General features: G+C 46.9%; 1 protein-coding gene across 1 annotated transcript in view; it reads left to right on the plus strand.

Annotated features, from left to right (window-relative positions):
* Nucleotides 1-7260: 7260 nt before the first annotated feature.
* LOC307238874 (latent-transforming growth factor beta-binding protein 2-like) overlaps nucleotides 7261-18323 on the plus strand; it is a gene marked incomplete at its 5' end in the record, with an annotated part of 92805 nt that continues 81742 nt past the window's right edge. Inside the window, 2 exon segments of the mRNA XM_080012028.1 lie at nucleotides 7261-7619; nucleotides 11317-11384. Of these exon segments, the coding sequence (XP_079868154.1) occupies nucleotides 7261-7619; nucleotides 11317-11384 (427 nt within the window).

Raw genomic sequence — 18323 nt, forward strand, 5'->3', positions numbered from 1 at the left:
CTCTCCTACGGGTTCCTCTTGTTACCGAAACCCCCCCCCAAAAAAAAAAAACCCCCACTTTGAAGTTATCTCGGCTAATTGTCGTCATTCCATTCCAACGTTGCTTGGCCTTTCTTTTTTTTTCCCCCCTCGCCCTCAGCGGACCTCAGGGACGGCGGATCCGAGGGGTTCTTTCTGACTAAATGGACTATGCGGGAAAGGTTTAATGGATTGAAAAATAACACGTTTATCATGCTTAATAGGAAGCTATTCTGGTCAAATTGACCTCATGCGGGGGGGTTAAATCGCATCATAACTTTCTGGCACCCCGGCTTCGTTGTTAATTGGGGGCAGTGAAGAAGATGTTTCATTCGCATAACTCTTAGTGAAAAGAAAAGCACATGATTCCCTGCTCGTAGCTAACCAGGCGTGAGGCCCATCCAGCAGGAAGGGCGATGCAGCAGATTGTGATATGAAATAGCAAAACATGTAACCCCCTTTTTCATAACCGGCGAATTATCCAACGCACATTATCGACACCATGTCAGGTTTCCTGCACATTGCTCCGAAAGGACGCTGGTTTACAGTAGCTTGACCGGGGGAAAAACCAGAGCGCCGGGGATAATTCGGCAATCAGAGGTCGCCAGGAATGCACTTGTCATCGGGTGAGTCAACCAGCGGACGAGTCAAACCGCGGCTTTGGGCCTCGTCCATTCCCGGCAGCACGTGTAAACATACCTTAACGCGCATTACTCAGCCGCCTGCAGTTACAAAACAACCGACCTGGGCAAAAAAAAAATCATTCCGTTCCCCGTCCTCTGGACAACTGTAAAAATGATTGGCTCCGGGGTGAAAAGTACGGACGGGAACCGACAGACGGTGATTCATGGCGGAGCGCGTTTTTCCGGGGGTCTCCGTAGATCACGGTCGCTGTCGGGGCAGGCCGCTTCTCCGGCTGACAGGCGGAAGAGTAAACTGCAATTTGCGCTTGTGCATCGCCACCACAAGTTGTTTGTTAGAGGAGAAAAAAAAAAAACCCCAAAGTGATTGTTGTCTGGGTCTGGAAAACGAATGACTCAGTACGCAGCCATTTTAAAAGGCGTTTGGTGTCTACGCCGGGATCCAGGGGGAGCCCGTCTCCCCCGGCTCTACCTGGCAGTAATTAGGATGAAAACGCACCGAAATGGCCTTCTGGAGCCGATCAATGAATTAGGTGAAAAGAATGTAACTTTCCCTGCATAATTAGTCACAGTCCTTTCACCAGTCCCTGTTCAAAAATAACCTCCGCCTTTATTGGGTCCGCATGACACTCGTTAAAGGGGATGAACAATAGGGGGAAACGGATTCGACGCAGTCCCAGAAACCCGTTGGAAATTGAAAATAAGATTACATATTACTGCTTTACACAGCTTAGACTTGGATTTTATTTAATCCTTTCCCCCTATTTACCGCAGCGGTTACTGTTTGCGAATTGCATACACTTGGGTAGGATGACTGGGTGCAGGAAATACGTTATTACGATGGTGCCAGACAGTTGGCATGACCTCCGTTGTGCCGTTATATCTTACCCTCGCTCCTGTTTACAAAACATTCCATCCAATGTTCCTCGTGTATTTCTCGCTACCGTCGCTTATTAAGTTAAGTATTTAGGGAGCTGTGTTGCGGGGACGCCAGGAATCACATCAGTCTTCAACGTCAATGGAGCGGCTGTGCGGGAGTCTTCTAACCTGGCAGAGGAGAAAAGGGCTTGACCGCTGAGAAGGGGGTCGGAGCGGGGGGTGGGGGGTGTGGGGGGCGGTTCCGAAAAAAGTGGAAGGAAGAATACAAAATAAGCCTGACTTATTCGACTGAGGTTTTTCAACTCCTCGAGGGAAGCGAGGTTTCCGCCCGTTCTCTACTGATTTACGTCGAAGCTGATTTCATGTGAATTTGACGATTTCGAGGGCGGGTGTTGCTAACGATCGGAAGGAAGATATATGTACTGTTTGTATCGTGTAAAGTTATGGGGGGAATTTATTTGACCTTACTGGTGTCCAGCGTGACCCACAAATTGAATGTGCACCAACAACATTTATTTTAATGGCGGGCCATGACATCACCGTGCCCCAGCGTCCCCACACACACACACACACCAGGGAGCCCCCAACCCAGGCTGAGCAGCTACAGGCGTAGATCGGCCCGCCATGCGCCCCCGCCAGACCCCGGTCCCCGCCCGCGTCCCAGGACCAGACAGTACATTCAACCCCCCGGACCCGAGCCCAAAAACCCGCAACCAGGCCCCAAACCAACACACGGATGCCAGCCGCAACCCCCCTCACCCCCCACCCACCCACCCACCCACCGCTGGAGACCGGCCAGCTCAACCCAAAGACAAGAACAGGTCTGGTTGTAAACCAGATTCTTTGACTTTCTTTCAAACAGAATAGTTTTCTAGGGCTCACCCAGCCTCAAGAAGAACCAGGCCAACAGTGGATATTCCCATTTGCAGTTCCTCAAGCTCTGCCCAAACTCATATCTGACAAATAGGATTAGGATGTAGGGAAGAGAGAAAGAATAAACCCAACATTTCTCCACTCGGGAACCACGGCCCAGGGCTTTCCACGCGCCGGCGGTCGACTCGAGCTCGTTCGTTCGTCCGTCGTCCGCTACGTAGTCACCCAGACGAGAGTGAGTTACACAAAATGTTTCCTCCGAGACCCCGCTGGGAAATCCCGGACATCAGGAGGAAGTCTATAAGCCCTCGTAAAACAAAACGCAGCCATCACGTCAGACCGAGGGCGGTCCAACTGACCTCATCAATGTCTTAGAATGACTTTCGACACAAAGGTACAGTATCCTACACTTTATGTTACGTCCGTTCCCTCACAACATACACTTGTCCCGCTGGGAATTTCCATACTAGGGTTATTTGGAGACGTATTTCATCTCAATTTAATAACCTTTCTTGGTATATAGAGGTTATTTTGTTTTTCTGCTTTTGGGTTGGGGCGGAGAAGCCTTTATTGGTTATTTTAATGTAATGGGTATGACATATATTATACCTTTTACATTAAAATAGGTATAATAAAAGAACCAAGCCTTCAGTTCTGGAGCAGTGATGGGTGGATGTCCACAGAAACCCATGGGAACCGAGCAATTCCCCTGTGGCAGGTCTGCAAGCATCAATCTTGAAAATAAAGAGGTGTGCTTGCACACACACACACACACACATACACACACACACACACAGACACATTTTTTCAAGTCAGAACTTGCTGTCTCCACACAAGTATGAGTATTATGAAAGGCGAGGTAGAAGTTCCTCTCTTGAATAATGCCCTTGTGACCCAGCTCTATTTTCCTGAGCTGACAGCACCTCATTCGTCCAGGTGGGAAAGGACCCCTCGGTCCTTGGCCCTGTAGCACATTTCGGCTATCCTGCTCCAACCCCCGACTGTTTCCTCTCCTTCCCTGAACGTCTGCTTTATGTACACTTTGCTAATCTGTGATGAGACTTGAGGGTGGTCTTCTGTAATATTCCCCCAAAGAACAGAGCTGTCATGTTCGATGAAAAAAAAAAAGGCCACATCGGGAAAAACAGATATGTGCTATTTGGCCAAATGAATGTCACTCCTTTTCAGCTAATGTGTTTTCTCATTCCCTCTTCGCCTGTTTTTCGCAGGTTGTGACTGCCGCCCCGTTGGAACAGCATCGGTATTGTGTAAGCCGGGTGACGAAAAGGAGCTGAGGATACTGATGCAAATGGCAAAAGGTAGCGAGCTACTGTAAGAGATAAACCATCCAGGTGCGTCCTGTCCATTGAGAGCAGGCACACGAGACGAATTCACGTGGGACGCTTAAAATGCTGGATCCAGGGGGGCCTCGAATGCACCGTTGGTACCTCGTTGTATCGGGGGGAGGGGGGGGGGGGGCGTACATTCTGGGGCGTAATGATACTGTTGAGCTTCCTAACGGACACACTTGAACCCCGACCCCGACGCGGTCAACAGTGACCATGCGGTCGCTCATTGGGCATCCATTTCTTTGTCAATCTCTGAAAAGAAAATTCTGTATTTTTCTTCAGCGTTTCATATATTTTCCCTTTTTGATTTGATTAATTGGAATTTTTTTAAATGATACATATCCATGCATCCGTATACTCAGATAATTACAATAATTATACTCAGACAAAATAAAACACACAGATTATCAGTGTTATTGAAACGGGGATGTTATTGTTACTAATGCACAGTGTTTACAGGAAACTTGACTGTGAAGCACAGTCATAATTGTGCTGTGCATTTGAAAAGGGGAGGCTAGGAGTGGCTTAGTTGTCGTGCCAGAGTTTTCAAAGAACTCTTTGTGCAAAAAGAGTCGCTCATAGCCAGAGACATCCTCCTGGTATTCTTCCGCGAGTCCCTCCAGATGCTGCAAATTGTGTCAAATTGGGCTACATTAAGGCGCTGATTTCATAACATGGATAACTACTACGCCGATCCCCTGCACACACGCAAAAACGTGGCGTGTAAACAACGTGACGCAAACGGGTTCCCGCAAAAAAAAAAAAACAACCTAATTGTGGCAGAGCAGCCTCTCACGCGTGTCACAGGTCACCGTGCAGACACAGTAGTGCTTCATCAGATTCATTCCCTTCGCGCCCTCGTCACCGAAGACGCTGACATCAACCGGTCCGGACGGGAATGAGAAGGCAATGAAGTAATTATGGGGAATATGAGACGGAACAGTCCGGCTAATAGGCCTCGCTAATACACGGGGAAGACAACCTGCCCGGAGGATGGAATGACCCCGTCGGACGGTCATAAGACGGCCGCGGCCTCCCCCCACACGTAATTAAATTTCTGGAGGGCTAAAAGTCAAGTTGTAATCAGCTGAGGCGCACGGCCTTGCGGATTCCTTTTTCTCGGAGATCCGAGAGCAGAGAAGGAAGGTACGACTCCAAACACAACACAGCGCAGGGATACCTATAGCCCGACCCAGGATCTTCAAAGTGTATTTAGCTGAAAAGCCGGATGATTTCCCAGCAGACGATAACCTCCTCTAATTAAACTCTAATTTGTCCGGCTGGAACTTGGCTGTGGAGAAAGGGCAGCAGATCTCAATTATGTTTAGGGAAAGGGGAATGAATGAATGGCCAGAGAGAGAGAGAGAGAGAGGGAGAGGGAGAGAGAGAGAGAGAGAGGCCGACCGCTAAAGTCTTTCTATCCACTGATGTGTTTTTTGGAAGGTTGTCCGGCGAGTGGTGATGGCGCTGGCATCGGGGGGACCACTCATGAGAGGCTGGAGTGCATCTCTGTGGCTTGAATGCTGGGAGGGAGCCACTTGTTGGAGATCTTATGGGAGAGAAGAAATGTGTTGTTTCCAGACAGCCGGGGGGAAAGTGATGATGCTGCATGGATGAGAGGGGAAGATGAATGGGATTTGTTATATAACCACACCAGTTTTCCAAGGTTTTTCAGATTGGCTTCAACTGTGAGCTTCCCCTAAAACCGCTCTCACCGATCTGCAAATACCGCGCTACGGACATTAAAGTGGCGATCCACGAGATCGTCTGTGTTGCACTACAAGTCCCAGAATTCAATTCCAATTCCAAATCCATTCTATCCAGTCGTCCGATTGATCTAATTGTTTTGTTGTTCTCGGTCACTCTACGTAACGGGGAGCTTCTGTCGACCGAGGGTGCTGTTCTTTGTGAATCTTCGTCCATATCGACAATTCACTGACCACATCTAACCGCGCTGTTTTTTCAAATTCTGGCTGTCTCTGACTACTTGTGCCAAATCTTTGCATTCTTGCCGTTAAAGGCGGACCCCGCCACCAACAATGGAAACGCCATATAGTGGAGCACATGCCTAACGCAGATACACTGAATGCTCGTTTACTCAAAAGTGCCATCTGACCAATATATCACTTCAAAATGATTTGAACACAATAATCTTATGGATTATTACTTAAATGTTAACTGCAAAGGTAGCGAGTACTGCACTTTGAGAGTGAACTCTGATCTAAAACACATCGGGGCTTGATGTTCACTGCTGCAAACTGTTTATTCGGGGGATAAACTGAAACAGGTAGCCCTGCAACTAAGTCACTACAGGCACCCGTCCTGCAGCAGATTGCATTGACCTAAATATATTACATAAGACCCCCGAAAAACTGTTGACTCCGTAGGAAAAACATCTGGTAAGTGGTGGGCTAATTTTATAAAAGCAGTAACCCTGTGTTTTGCCAGCGTTTAATTGCACTCAAACGCGTGGGCTTTTTTGTGCAGCAGCAGCAGCAGCAGCAGCAGCAGCAGCAGCAGCCGAGGCAGCCGAAGCAGTGAAGAGGGGGAAATAAACGCACTTTACTGCTGCAGATCTCCACCGTGAGAGAGAGAGAGGGAGAGAGGGAGAGAAAGGGAGAGAGAGAGAAAGAGAGAGAGAGAGAGAGAAAGAGAGAGAAAGAGAGAGAGAGAGAGAGGGAGAGAGGGAGAGAGGGAGAGAGAGAGAGAGGGAGAGAGAGAGAGAGAGAGAAAGGGAGAAAGTGAGAGAGAAAGGGAGAGAGGGAGAGAGAGAGAGAGAGAGAGAGAGAGAGAGGTAGAACGCTGTGATGTAATTTGGCAGGGAACAGCGCGCGGGACAGCGAAAGGGAAAGGAGGCAGCGGCGCGACCCACGAGTGGGAGTTCCTTCTTCTCGCAGAGCTCCCGGTGAGTCGGGATCCAAGGAGGGAGGAGGAGGAGGTCACATCCATGGTAGTACTAGTGTCTCTCCCAGAGTCAGCGCGCAGGGAGCTCAGTGTAGTTTCAGGAGCCGCTGCAGATGGATTAACTCTCCTTGAAAGTACCATTCCGCAATTCTCACAGCACGCGTTTTTTTGATTCTTTTTCTTTTTTCCTTTCGCTTTCTTAAATTTTTTTTTTTTTTTTTTTTTTAATCCCTAAAAAAAAAAAAAAAAAAATTCGCGCATCGGGGGTTGCACGCTCCCCGGTCCTCCTCCTCCCCCCCCCCGCCCCGTGCACAGCAGCTCACCTGGCACTATGCGGAGCTCCCCGGGCTTTGTGCAGCGCTCCCGCCGGGGACCGGAGTCCCGCTGAACTCCCACGCGCGCTCGGCGTTCCGCGCTCCCCTGCCAGTGGCGCGCGCGACGCAACGTGAACGTCACTGAACGTGCCCTTCCGCGCGCTGATTTCAAAATCAGATTTTATTTTTATTTTTATTTTTTTTTATTTTTTTGGTTTGTTTTTGGTTCCTCGTGAGTAATTAACGTCCACGATGGGACGCGCGGGTGTCGTCGCGTGTGCGATGATCGTGACAATCGCGCTGATGCGGGTGTGTGACAGTGACCGAGACGCGGCGGGTTCGAGCGCCCAGACCCGGGTGCGTGGTCAAGGTCACGGCGCGTCCTCCGGACCGCCCGGCGAGGCCGAGGGTCCACCCGAGGCGGACCACCACCACCACCACCACCCCCGGGGCCCCTCGTCCCGCCGAGAACACAGACTCAAGGCGGGTTCAACCGCCGGTTCGGGGTCCCCCCGGGAGGACGGCGCGGCCCGGACCGCGAGGCAACTGGTCACCCAGCAGCACCCCGCAGCGCAGCACAGAGCCCGCAGCGGCGCCAGGCACAGCAAGACCCACTCCTCCAGCACAAGGAGGCTTGTTGGGTAAGATCAGAGTGTCAAGTGTGCTTCAAACAACTGTCATGACCAATTTGTTTTAACATTTTTGTCAACAATTGGGGATTTTCGTTGAAGCCTGTATGACATGTTTCCTGTACCAAAGTGGCCACTCTGCACAGGTTTTCTGCAAAATACTCCCTGTGACATTGTCTTTCATCCTAGGATTGGCCAATCTATTGATATAATATTGATTTTTTTGACGTGCGACACAATATCGTGTGAGGTTTTGGTTATTGTATTATATATATAATATTATGATATAGGTAAATGGTATTAAAAGTGATGCAACAGCCTTAACTGGGCAATATTGACAGAACAAATATCAAAATATTTTTGATGAATATCTTGTTGTTAATGATGATTTGAGGATATTTTGGGGGTGACTATTGGACTATTGGCTTGCACAAGTTATTTAGACAAGAAAGACAAGGAATATTTGAGAGGCAATCATTAGTAATGTGCTGTATATTATGACCAAGCAGTTGAAGCATCGCTTAGAACAGTCTATGAAGTTCAGAATATTCTATTACCTTATTGCAATGCAGTCCTAAAGACAACCTTTAACCATATCACGCCATGAAGACAACCAAAGTCCCTGAAGATGTCTAGTCTCATATCATTCATATCATCTCAATATTATATTGATATATCTGCCAGCCCTAATTTATTTTTTACAACCTAGTTGCTCTAAAGTTTAGCTATACATCTAACATAACAGCATGCAGGAAAATAGCAGACACCCCCAAAATAAAGCAGTATTATCCAGTGGGAATGGCAGTTGCAGTCCAACCACACATCAACCAAACAGTGACAATTGCCAGAGTGGAGTGGTTTTTTTTCTTTAGTAATCCGGGTCACGGCAGGACATGAATTAATGGCTGAGGTGAAACACTGTGCTGATTGCAACTGATTACATTGTGAAAATGAGAGTTTCTAATGAACAGCAAATGTGGTCTCAATAAATGGAAAGATGAATCTTAATGAACCCCCCCCCCCCCAACAAAAATCATTACGTGTCCATTAGAACACATCGTAGAACCTATAAATCACAGTAGACGATTTGGTATCAAACAATCTGTTTTGTGTGTTCTGCCTTGTGTCGTACTTAGTGGCTGCACCATCTTGGCTGCTGGACATTTGTAAATTCCATTGGTGATCACAAACACCTGTTTCTCTGATACCCTTCACTCAATGGTACAAATACAAATGTTTTTGCCAGTTTAAAATTCTAACACAGGGAAATTGGTTGTTCCTTGTTTTTTTTCCCATTTGGTAAATGAAGCCTCATGCAGCCAATGCAGTTAGCTCTATAAAGACGAAAAACATAATACGAAGCGGAGGGGGCATTATCTTAACAGTAATCACAGGGGATTTAAGGGGATCACTTTGGATTGTAGACACTAAGATGTTAAATATTTCTTCTGTGTATCATGCGAGTGCCTCATGCCTCCAGGAAACAGATATTTTTTGAGGCAGCTTATGAGGAACACCTGTGATGAGTGATAGTTGGAGCTTGGTAAAGCCATCGGCAGGGATGAGGTGTACTTCCAGATCTAAACCCCAAATTGTCATCCGGCAAAGAGGAAACACGTCTAAGTGGCCTGAGCCTGCCAGCCCCTCCTCTCATCCCATCCCGCTCCTTGTTTTGGATCTCACTTGCCTTTCTGCTTGGCTCCCCAAACACAAACAACACAAAGCGTAATGCCCACGTATCGAGTGATTGGCGTGGAATCAAGAGTGTGAAGTTGTATTAAGCTCTCATTCATATGTGCTTTCTTGAACGCTTCGTTCGGGGGGGAACTCCTGACATCATCCGGTGCTTTTTTGGTCTTGCTCCATCAAGCATGACAGACGTAAGTATCCAAATTTGTCTGTCAAAATATCGCGTTTAAGTGGAGTCAAATGAAACGACTGTCCACTTAAGGAATAAATTCACTGTTTAATGAGGATTGCCGCCGCCACAATAAGCCACAACTTGCTTTATTGCAGTATAGCGTAAAGTCCTTTTTCCTGAGAGTGCCAAGAACCTACCCAATTGAATGAATAGGCTCCTTTGAGTTGAAAGAAGTCTAAAGATGGCATAACATAAATTTTCAGGAACATTACCTTGGGGTAATTTGCAATGTGTTTTTAACACTCTCCGATTCATTAGCTGGAAATGAATCATCTGCAGCTTGTTAGGGAGAGTGCGCTCATGACACATTTCCTCTTGGAATTCCCACTCTGCTTACTCACTTTACAGTGCGTACGTCCCCAGGGACTGGCACCGCACTCACTTGACCTTTCTTTCCATTCAGGTTGACTCAGAATTCCTACTTAACTCTCACTTTTCCACCTGCCAGACTTGACGTTTGATTCATTCGGGAACCTCTGAAAATGAGGCAGGAATAATGTATGAGCCAGGCTGCCCCTTAATCCCTTGAAATATTGACTGTTTATCGGTGCCTAAATCTTCTATGTGTTTTATAGCCTCTATGTATTTTAACAGATTTAAGATACATCTATGCAATGTATTTGCGTTACACGTGTTCCTCTATATGCTGTCTCCAGCATCGGTGCCCACCACCAATGCTGGAGACAGCATATAGAGGAACACCTTTCCACGCAAGAATGGTAAGATCGGACAGGAAGTGCAACCGGCGTAGGTAGCAGTGCTGTCAATGTAGAGGAACATTTCCAAAAAAAAATGCCTGCCCCCGCAAGTGACAAAGAAAAAAACAACAAATCCCCAAAAAACCTCAAAAGAAAGTGACTGTCTGAGAGGGAAGAGGAGGTCGTGAACCCAGGGGTTTGCAAAATAAAAACGTTGCCGTTTTAAATGGAATTCTGGGAGTTGTGGCGTAGTCCGCCCGACGCGGACGTTCTTATGGATCGCCACTTTAACATATTCTACAAATTGTGTCGTACAGTGTGAGGAATGTGGGGGCTGACGACGTTTTGGCCCACGCTCGGTCTGATTGGATTTATGCGAGCGCTGATCCTCCCTGCGGCCTGCGTGACTGCACGTCATATCGGCGACTCCTCACCGAAGATCTTCAAATGAATTTAATTTCGCTGAGGTCAGCGAGTCAAAGTCATCACCGTCGCCGATCGGCTTGAATGAGACATCCGCTTACTGAATACCATGTGAGGATGTGACGGGCCTTAGATGTTTCCCAGAGCTGAGCCGGTTTTAGATTTGCTGTTACACTGGGGTTGCCTTTTCATGTGTCTCACTAACTAACATTGGCTGGTTATTCAATTATGGACTTTAGAACGTTTGTGTACTGTAAACGTATGAAAGATGCACTGGGAATTTTCTTTTTAATTTTAATTTTTTTCCTTTGTCCGACATGCCTCGGAAAAGGCGGAGGTGACCCCTGCGGATGAATGAAAACCGCGTGGGTCTATTCATGCGCTCGGAACGAGTTTTACTTTTTTGCCCCGAAAATGCTATTGAGTCAAATGCAATTACAGCCGAACCTCTGAGCCGTTCATTTAGTGGGTCACGACATCTGAATAATGTGAGCGGTCTTTAAAACTGTCTAAAACATTTGGAGCCGGAATGCAAAGGGGTGGAAGCACGCCTGCGACTCAAGGTCACTGTTGCCGTATGAAATACGATGACGGTGATGTGGTGTTATTTTGTGTATTTGTGTCATTTCCTTACAGTGTGTTGTATAAGATGTCCTCCTCTGTTTAGGCCCAACGTGTGCGGAGGTCAGCACTGCTGCTCTGGCTGGGCTGTGGCCGGGAGTCGCTGCATAAAACGTAAGTACAACTCTCCTCCGCCACACCGTTCCTTCCGTCGTCCGCTGGAGGCGGCGTGTGCGCGGGCTCATCATCTGGTTCCCCTGCTCGAACCGCGGAGCTCATTTTGCGTTGTGTCGCTGCACTAAAAACGAATGTCAAATGACGGGAGGACGCGTTTATTAAGTTTGATTTGTTATGGTCACGTCACAAAGCCATGCCAACATGTGGGCCTGGTAGAATGACTTATTTGGACTTGTTGACTTAGTGATTGCTGCTCTCTGTCATTTGACATTACACTTTACTCTGGTTCTTGTTTTTGACAGGAATGAACAAAGGGATTCATCAACTAACTTTTCCACAGAGCAAAACATTAGAGACAGACTTATCTACTATGGGCTATCTTCTAATGGCTGATTCTTCTCAGGGTGTTGTTGCCACCAGTGTGGCTTTCTCTTTTCATGTGATATTCTCGCAGAATAATAACCGACACTTAGCACTTGGCTCTCTCTTTTTTTTTTACGACACAAGCCCTTAATTATGGGTGGAACTGTTTCTTTTTTTTTTTAAATTTGACTGCAGCCGCATTGGAAGGCTTAACTGCCAGATAATTAAAAGTGGAATGGCGTGAACGAATAATTGGGCTCTTTTAAAATGGAATTTGGGCAAAAATTGAAACAACTTTAACAAGTATTTCCAGGCTTTTCATCACGGCATTCGTAACTGTGAAGCAGCTCCTTCCTTTTAATGTATTGTAAACGTGATTCACAGCCTTGTTAGACTTTTTTTTTGTTATTTATTAGTATTTATTCCTTAGAATGAATTCCATTCCAGCACCTGGTCAGTGCAGCTCAGTGTTTGGGGCACCGCCGTCATCTGCTGCGGAGGGAAATAACAGGTTAGAAATTGAACCGTAAAAGTTATCCTTTTAGAAGTTTCACAAGCAAACCCGAGCTGAAACCCAGACAACAACTGGCGTTTCTGTGCAGATAAGTCTACCACTCACACAGACACAAGCAGACAAACCTGCAGCAGTAATATCGGCTGTTTGCTCATTTTGCACTCGATGAGAGGCGTCAGTCAATTCATCTAGTTCCATTGCACAACAAGCTGATTTGGAACAGAAGCCCCCATGCAATGTTCCCCTGCTTCTTCTTCTCAAACCCTGCTAAATGCACATTTAAAAAGGTATAAAATGATGATAATACAGTGCAGTAACTAATCATATCAAATGGGGAAAAAGCTTAGGCTCCGCTAGAAACTAATACCACTTTCAAACCGAAATTAGCAGGACCCAGGTCAACCTGCTAAGAATAGGCGATGGGCGTCTTTCCCATTACCAGGAGAAATGCCGTTTTTTTCTGGTGCGCCACGTTCGATGTCACGATCAAGGAAAAGGGGCGTGTCATGGTTCCAGTGTGGTTGCGAACGAAACAGTGGAGGAAACAGCAACTTGAACAAACAGCGACATAAAATTGTGAAACTTGAAAAAAAATATTTTGAGCCGTTCAAAAGAATCGGATCGTTCACGAACGGCCAACACTGCAGTAAAAGCAGCGTGACGCATCTGCGCACGGATTCTCCATGCTACCGGCCAGTCAGCGGCGGTCCTTCGGTGGCGGGGAGTTCTCTGCTGTGGTCCCCACGGTGCCATCCCCACACTCGCAACATTTCACGGTCCAATTTGCGGGAAAAAGTCAATAACTTCTGACTCTCATATTGGATTCTAAATGGGATATGAAATGATCGAATGATACACGGATATTCCTGTCTATTTATGCGTCCGGAACTCCGATGCGCATCGGATCGCACCGGTAAAGGGGCCAAAATTAGCGGGTCGACCTGGGTGTCCTGGTCACATCAGAGCCGATCGGAGGTGGAGCCGCTCAAAACCGTGTCTATTACAGGGTCATTTGACCCGGGACTGAAACACGAGTTTCACTTTCCCTCTGGTGACTAATGCCGGATGTAAGCGGGTGTTAACGGACGCAGCCATCAGGAGCAATTAGGGGTTAAGTGTCTTGCTCAAGGACACAACAGCATGCTAGCAGGAGAAGCCTGGGATCGAACCAGCAACCTTTAGATCACCAGACCATCACTAGTAAACCCCACCTTACAAACCCTTGGGTTGAGCAGGTGCCGCACAATGCTCCAGGACCCTATAGCCCCAAGCCCTGCCTGAGGTTCTCCTTGGACACTGGAGAACTCCACAGGGTCCAAATACTGGAGCAATCCTTGTCCCTACTACGTCAGACTCGGGTGGATGGCGGCATGAGAAAACACGCTCACAGTAGGAGAAAGAAAAGGAACAAACCGGAGAACGGGGAGCCTAAGTAAAAACACATCGGGGCTGAGCTATGTCTAGGAAATTCCTCGTGAAGGGATTGAAGTAATGTCTAATATTAAACGTGTCGGCTGCAGGCTTCACCCGTGAGGCTGTATTGGGTGTCTTGAGTTAGGGTTTTTCGAACAATACCTCCTTGTTCAATTGGGTTGAGCTCAGAACAAATATATGACAGGAATTGCTTTGCAAGTTGTCCAGGGAGCGTGTCTACCATGTATTTAGAAACGTGTTTATAGAAAGGTCTACGTCTCGGTCTCTGTTGGTCTGGTTGGAGATTATTTTCTGGCTCTCTGAATACATAGTTTTGGCCAGGTCCTGGTGGATTGGGTGGTGACTGTCTCTGTTTTCTCTTCAACCTCTAGACGGATGGTTAGCAGACTTGCTTGTCTGTGTATTAAAGAAAATTCCATCTGTTGGGAATAGTTTATTCTGTTTAATAGAACACTTTGATCCACTGGAAAACATAGAACATTGAATTTCCTCCACTGTGTCCTGTTTATTTCCTTTTCATTGTTGTTAATGACTTTAAATAGAGGAAACAAAGTGCTAGATATTTGTGGTTGTGATCTTCCAAACCAAATTTAAGTAATTCAATGTTTGGTGCACAAAGGTATTTGAGTTGTGGTTCACTCTTAGAAATAAAGTACAGCATTGTAACTTTAAATGGACTTCATTTCCCTTTTCAGTCGGGAAGACACAAAAGCGCTTCACAGTTTACGGCTCACATTCACCCGCTCTCACACAGATGGAGGCAGCCATCCAAGGCACCGACATGCTCCGCAGTTGCAGTTTGATATGCTACCAGGAGGAACCGGGGATCAAACCATCGATTCACCGACGACCAGGGGCTCTACTTCCCGAGCCGCTGCTGGAGTAGACTGCCTTGTCACGCCGGCAGTACCTTGTGGAGGCCAATTGTTTTGCAATTCTTGTCACAAAATTGTTACGAGAGGTGCAAAATAACAAACGAGTACCCATGCCACGGGTACAATGAGTGTACCTCAGAGGGTACTGCTGTTGTGGCAAGCATCCTAAGGGTACAACACTGTACTTTATTTCTAAGAGCCTTGGTCAGTAAAATGTGTAAGTGTGGCTATATTTGATTCCAATCCTTTACCTACCCACAATGCATAATGCATCTTTGTGCATAGATACCGTGATGAAAGGGTTACAAAATGAATTGACAAAAATGTTCTCCTTGGCATGGGCTCCTTGGCATGGCCCGTACCGCCAGGGTCACTGTGAATCATCGTCACTTTTAGGCCTGTGCTGGCTTTTGCTTTTGACATGGGCTCTTTGTTAATCAGATTAATGACATGGTCTGCCGCACAGAGCATGAATCTGTGGCTGAATGTGGAGTCCCAACGGTGGCCAGCTCTCAAAGTCCAATGACTGGTCCCAGCAAGTCAAGTCTATATGAAAACCCCCACCTTCATAGAATATCGATTTTGTCAAGTTCATTTACCCACACTGTACATCACACTGTTTTGGAGAAGGTATTGCACTCAGTCCATATGGCATCATGCTGCAAGTACCGGAAATACTGAGCGCATGACCCCAGGAAAGGTGCACACGTGGCCCTTAATTTAAACCCATCGCTGTGTGCAGAGCGCAGATGAAAGGTGCATCATTCACGAGGAGGAATAAAGTTGTTTTCAGTCTCTTAAGCTGTCGGTGATTGACAGAGTGAAATGCAGTAGAAAGGAGTTTCTTTTTGATTGCCTTCCAGCTTTCTTTGGCCTGCTGTGCCGTTCAGGGCCCCATCCAACCCTAAAATAACTCCTCATGCAAAAAGTCTGCCTCTCTCAGTGCCATACCTCCACTCTTAAAAGCTAATTCTTGCCCTCTTTTTAGACAAAATCACTAGCCTTTTCTAAATGCTATCCCTTCTACTGGGTTTTAAGACTTTCAGTGCAGACACACCGGGAGACAATGATTTTGAGATCTCTTCAAAGGCCATGCTCACCTGTCCAATATTTTATTGTTACCTTATTTTTTGTAAATTTACATTGATAAGTCATTTTCTAACACCCCTTTTTAATAGCAAAAAATGGAAATTAAAATGACACATTTTCATCCCCTGTAATTGACTTTTCAGATAATGATATTTACATAGAACAGACTCAAATAGATGATTATTTCTCCTTCTGACCTCACCAAGCATCTCCAAACATGGCGGTGAGGGATAGATTCTCAAGCCTAGTGTTTGGTGTGAGATTGAGTATACTTTTGATGCCCTCCGCCTCCTCTAACTTCAACATGTGTCTGGCAGCTGCTTAAGTATCAAGGAACTACACATGTGAGCATTTTGGAGCCTCCAAACCAGCACCTAGGAAAATGTAGACTTGCTATCAAGTAATGGATTCAAGGCGCCACGCTGCTGCTTTTTGATAACTCTCCTTCATTTAGGTGAGAATCCGAGGAAAGCCATTTTACACCAGTTTAGCGTTTGTTGGCATTCAATCAAGGGCTTTGGAATGGATTCGGGGTCATGAGGTAGTGTAAATCCTGTAATGTTACCCAAAGATTTGACATTATTCTCTCTCCTGAACTCAGACGTTAAGATTTTTTTTTTTTTACAAGACGTCAGTAAGTAGTAGGTATCCTTCAAACAGCTCCCGACGTAGGACTGCCCTGTGGTAGGAAATGAAAGCCAAAACAACCAAGCCTCCATGGGAACTCTCCCTCCCGCCTCCCCGGCGTGGTCTTCGAGGAGCAGTGGATGTAATGTAGACCTCAGCCTTGTAGTCCCCGCTCCGGCTTTACGCGTGGTGTGTGGATTTGCTGGGGTTACACAGTTCATAGGGCAGCGCCGAAGCTCTTGCAGGCGGCCTGGAGAGAGTTATGGCCCATTAGACAGATCCTGTAATCAATACACACCATTGTCCTGGAACCCATCATTACCCCAGACACCGGACTGCTCACTCTCAGTTTGTCTCCCCAAACCAGGAGTGCTGCCTTCTCCACTCCAGCTGTTGTGTCTGCTCGGAGGCTGCAATTCCGTCCCGTTTCGGCCTCTTCCACCACATGGTTTTGTAATTGCTACTATGGATGACAGTGTAGTGAAAATGAGTTACTGCTGCTACTCTGGATTTAAACGTCTTCCTGCGACTTTTCTCTTTACCGACCTGTCTCGCAGCGTTGAGGTGTTCCTGATATGGTGACAGCGACCGCCCCGGCCACGAGAGGCTGGAGCTTCGCTGGAGCGCGTTCTTGTGTGGCACCGTGATGCATTTTGTTTACCCTTTTTGCATATTGTAGCTCGGGTCATGATGCAAGGAGGGTGAGGAGCTGTCAGACGTCCCTCACCAGTCACGTCTGCGGAGAAATGCGCAAGACCGGGCCTGACTGACACCCCAAGAGCAACACTTACAGTGAACCCACCCTCCTTTACCCCCAGTCACACACTCTCATTTCGGCCACAGCTTTGTCAGCGCAGCACGTACCTAACCGTATATCACTGCTCCTCCTGCCTGGGGGCCATATGGAAGCTGTTGGGATGTGAGCCCCTGGGGGGATGGGGTTTGTGGGTTTTTGGTGAATGCAACGTCTCTCAAAGTCAGCTTTACAAGTTGCGGACACACGCCCCCAGATCCACATATCCTCCACACGGCACCCCAGCATGTTGCTCATTAGCGGCTGAATGTAGGGGTTTGGGGGCACAATGGAGCCATGATATAGCGTGGCTAAAAGTAATGTACACAGTGTCATGGGTCAGCTGTAGGTTAACAAAATCTCCCCGCGGAGATTAGATGGGTGAGGTAGAGTTAAGGCTAAAACTACCGCCTTGGACTAAAAAAAACACGGCTCTGATGGAAAAATTGTTACGTATGACAGGGGGCACCTTCATTTGGTGAAATTGTACCCCCTAAAGATTTACCACAAAGAGAAAATAAAGAATCTGTCAAGCAGTGAAGGCTCTCTCTCGCTCTCTTTTCTGGTCCTAATTAGAACAACAGAAGGCCAAATTCTGTGCTTTACGTCCTAATGCAAGTGGAAGTTGGGCTTCACTGCAGCGATATTATAGTAACTGCTGTGACAGTGTGTGTTTTGAACAGTAAAATTAGCTTTTGGGAAGGCGGTCTGCAACCAACCACAAAAAGATCTTGCAACGAGAAACAATTGCATCAGCTGCTCAATAACCCAATTCTTACTCCTTCAGCCTGCAACTCCAGCTATGACCCTTGAGCATTACTCACTTATATGTAGAATGAAAAACCAGTCTCCAATCTTACGCAACTCCCACTCATGCACACACACACACACACACACACACACACACACACACACACACACACACACACCTGCACTGTCTTATATTGTGTGATGGTTTACAATGAAGTAATTCAGTGTTTTGTCAGATATTGGCAAATAGCCAATTCCAACGCGGGTTGCCTACCGTGAGCTCACCTCTCGCCGCTTCAACTTTCACTCTTTCTCCTCAACTTCCTGTCTCTCAGTTACAGGATTTGGAAGGTCCTTTATTCGAGCCTTTTGTTATTTCTTCTCCCACAAATCTTCAGTGCTCTTCACCCTCTTAAATCTCGTAATGACACAATCTGCTCTCTCTCTCTCTCTCTCTCTCTCTCTCTCTCTCTCTGTCTTTCTCCTCAAAA

Source organism: Zeus faber (assembly GCF_960531495.2).
Source record: "Zeus faber genome assembly, chromosome: 13".
NCBI classification, from domain to species: Eukaryota; Metazoa; Chordata; class Actinopteri; order Zeiformes; family Zeidae; genus Zeus; species Zeus faber.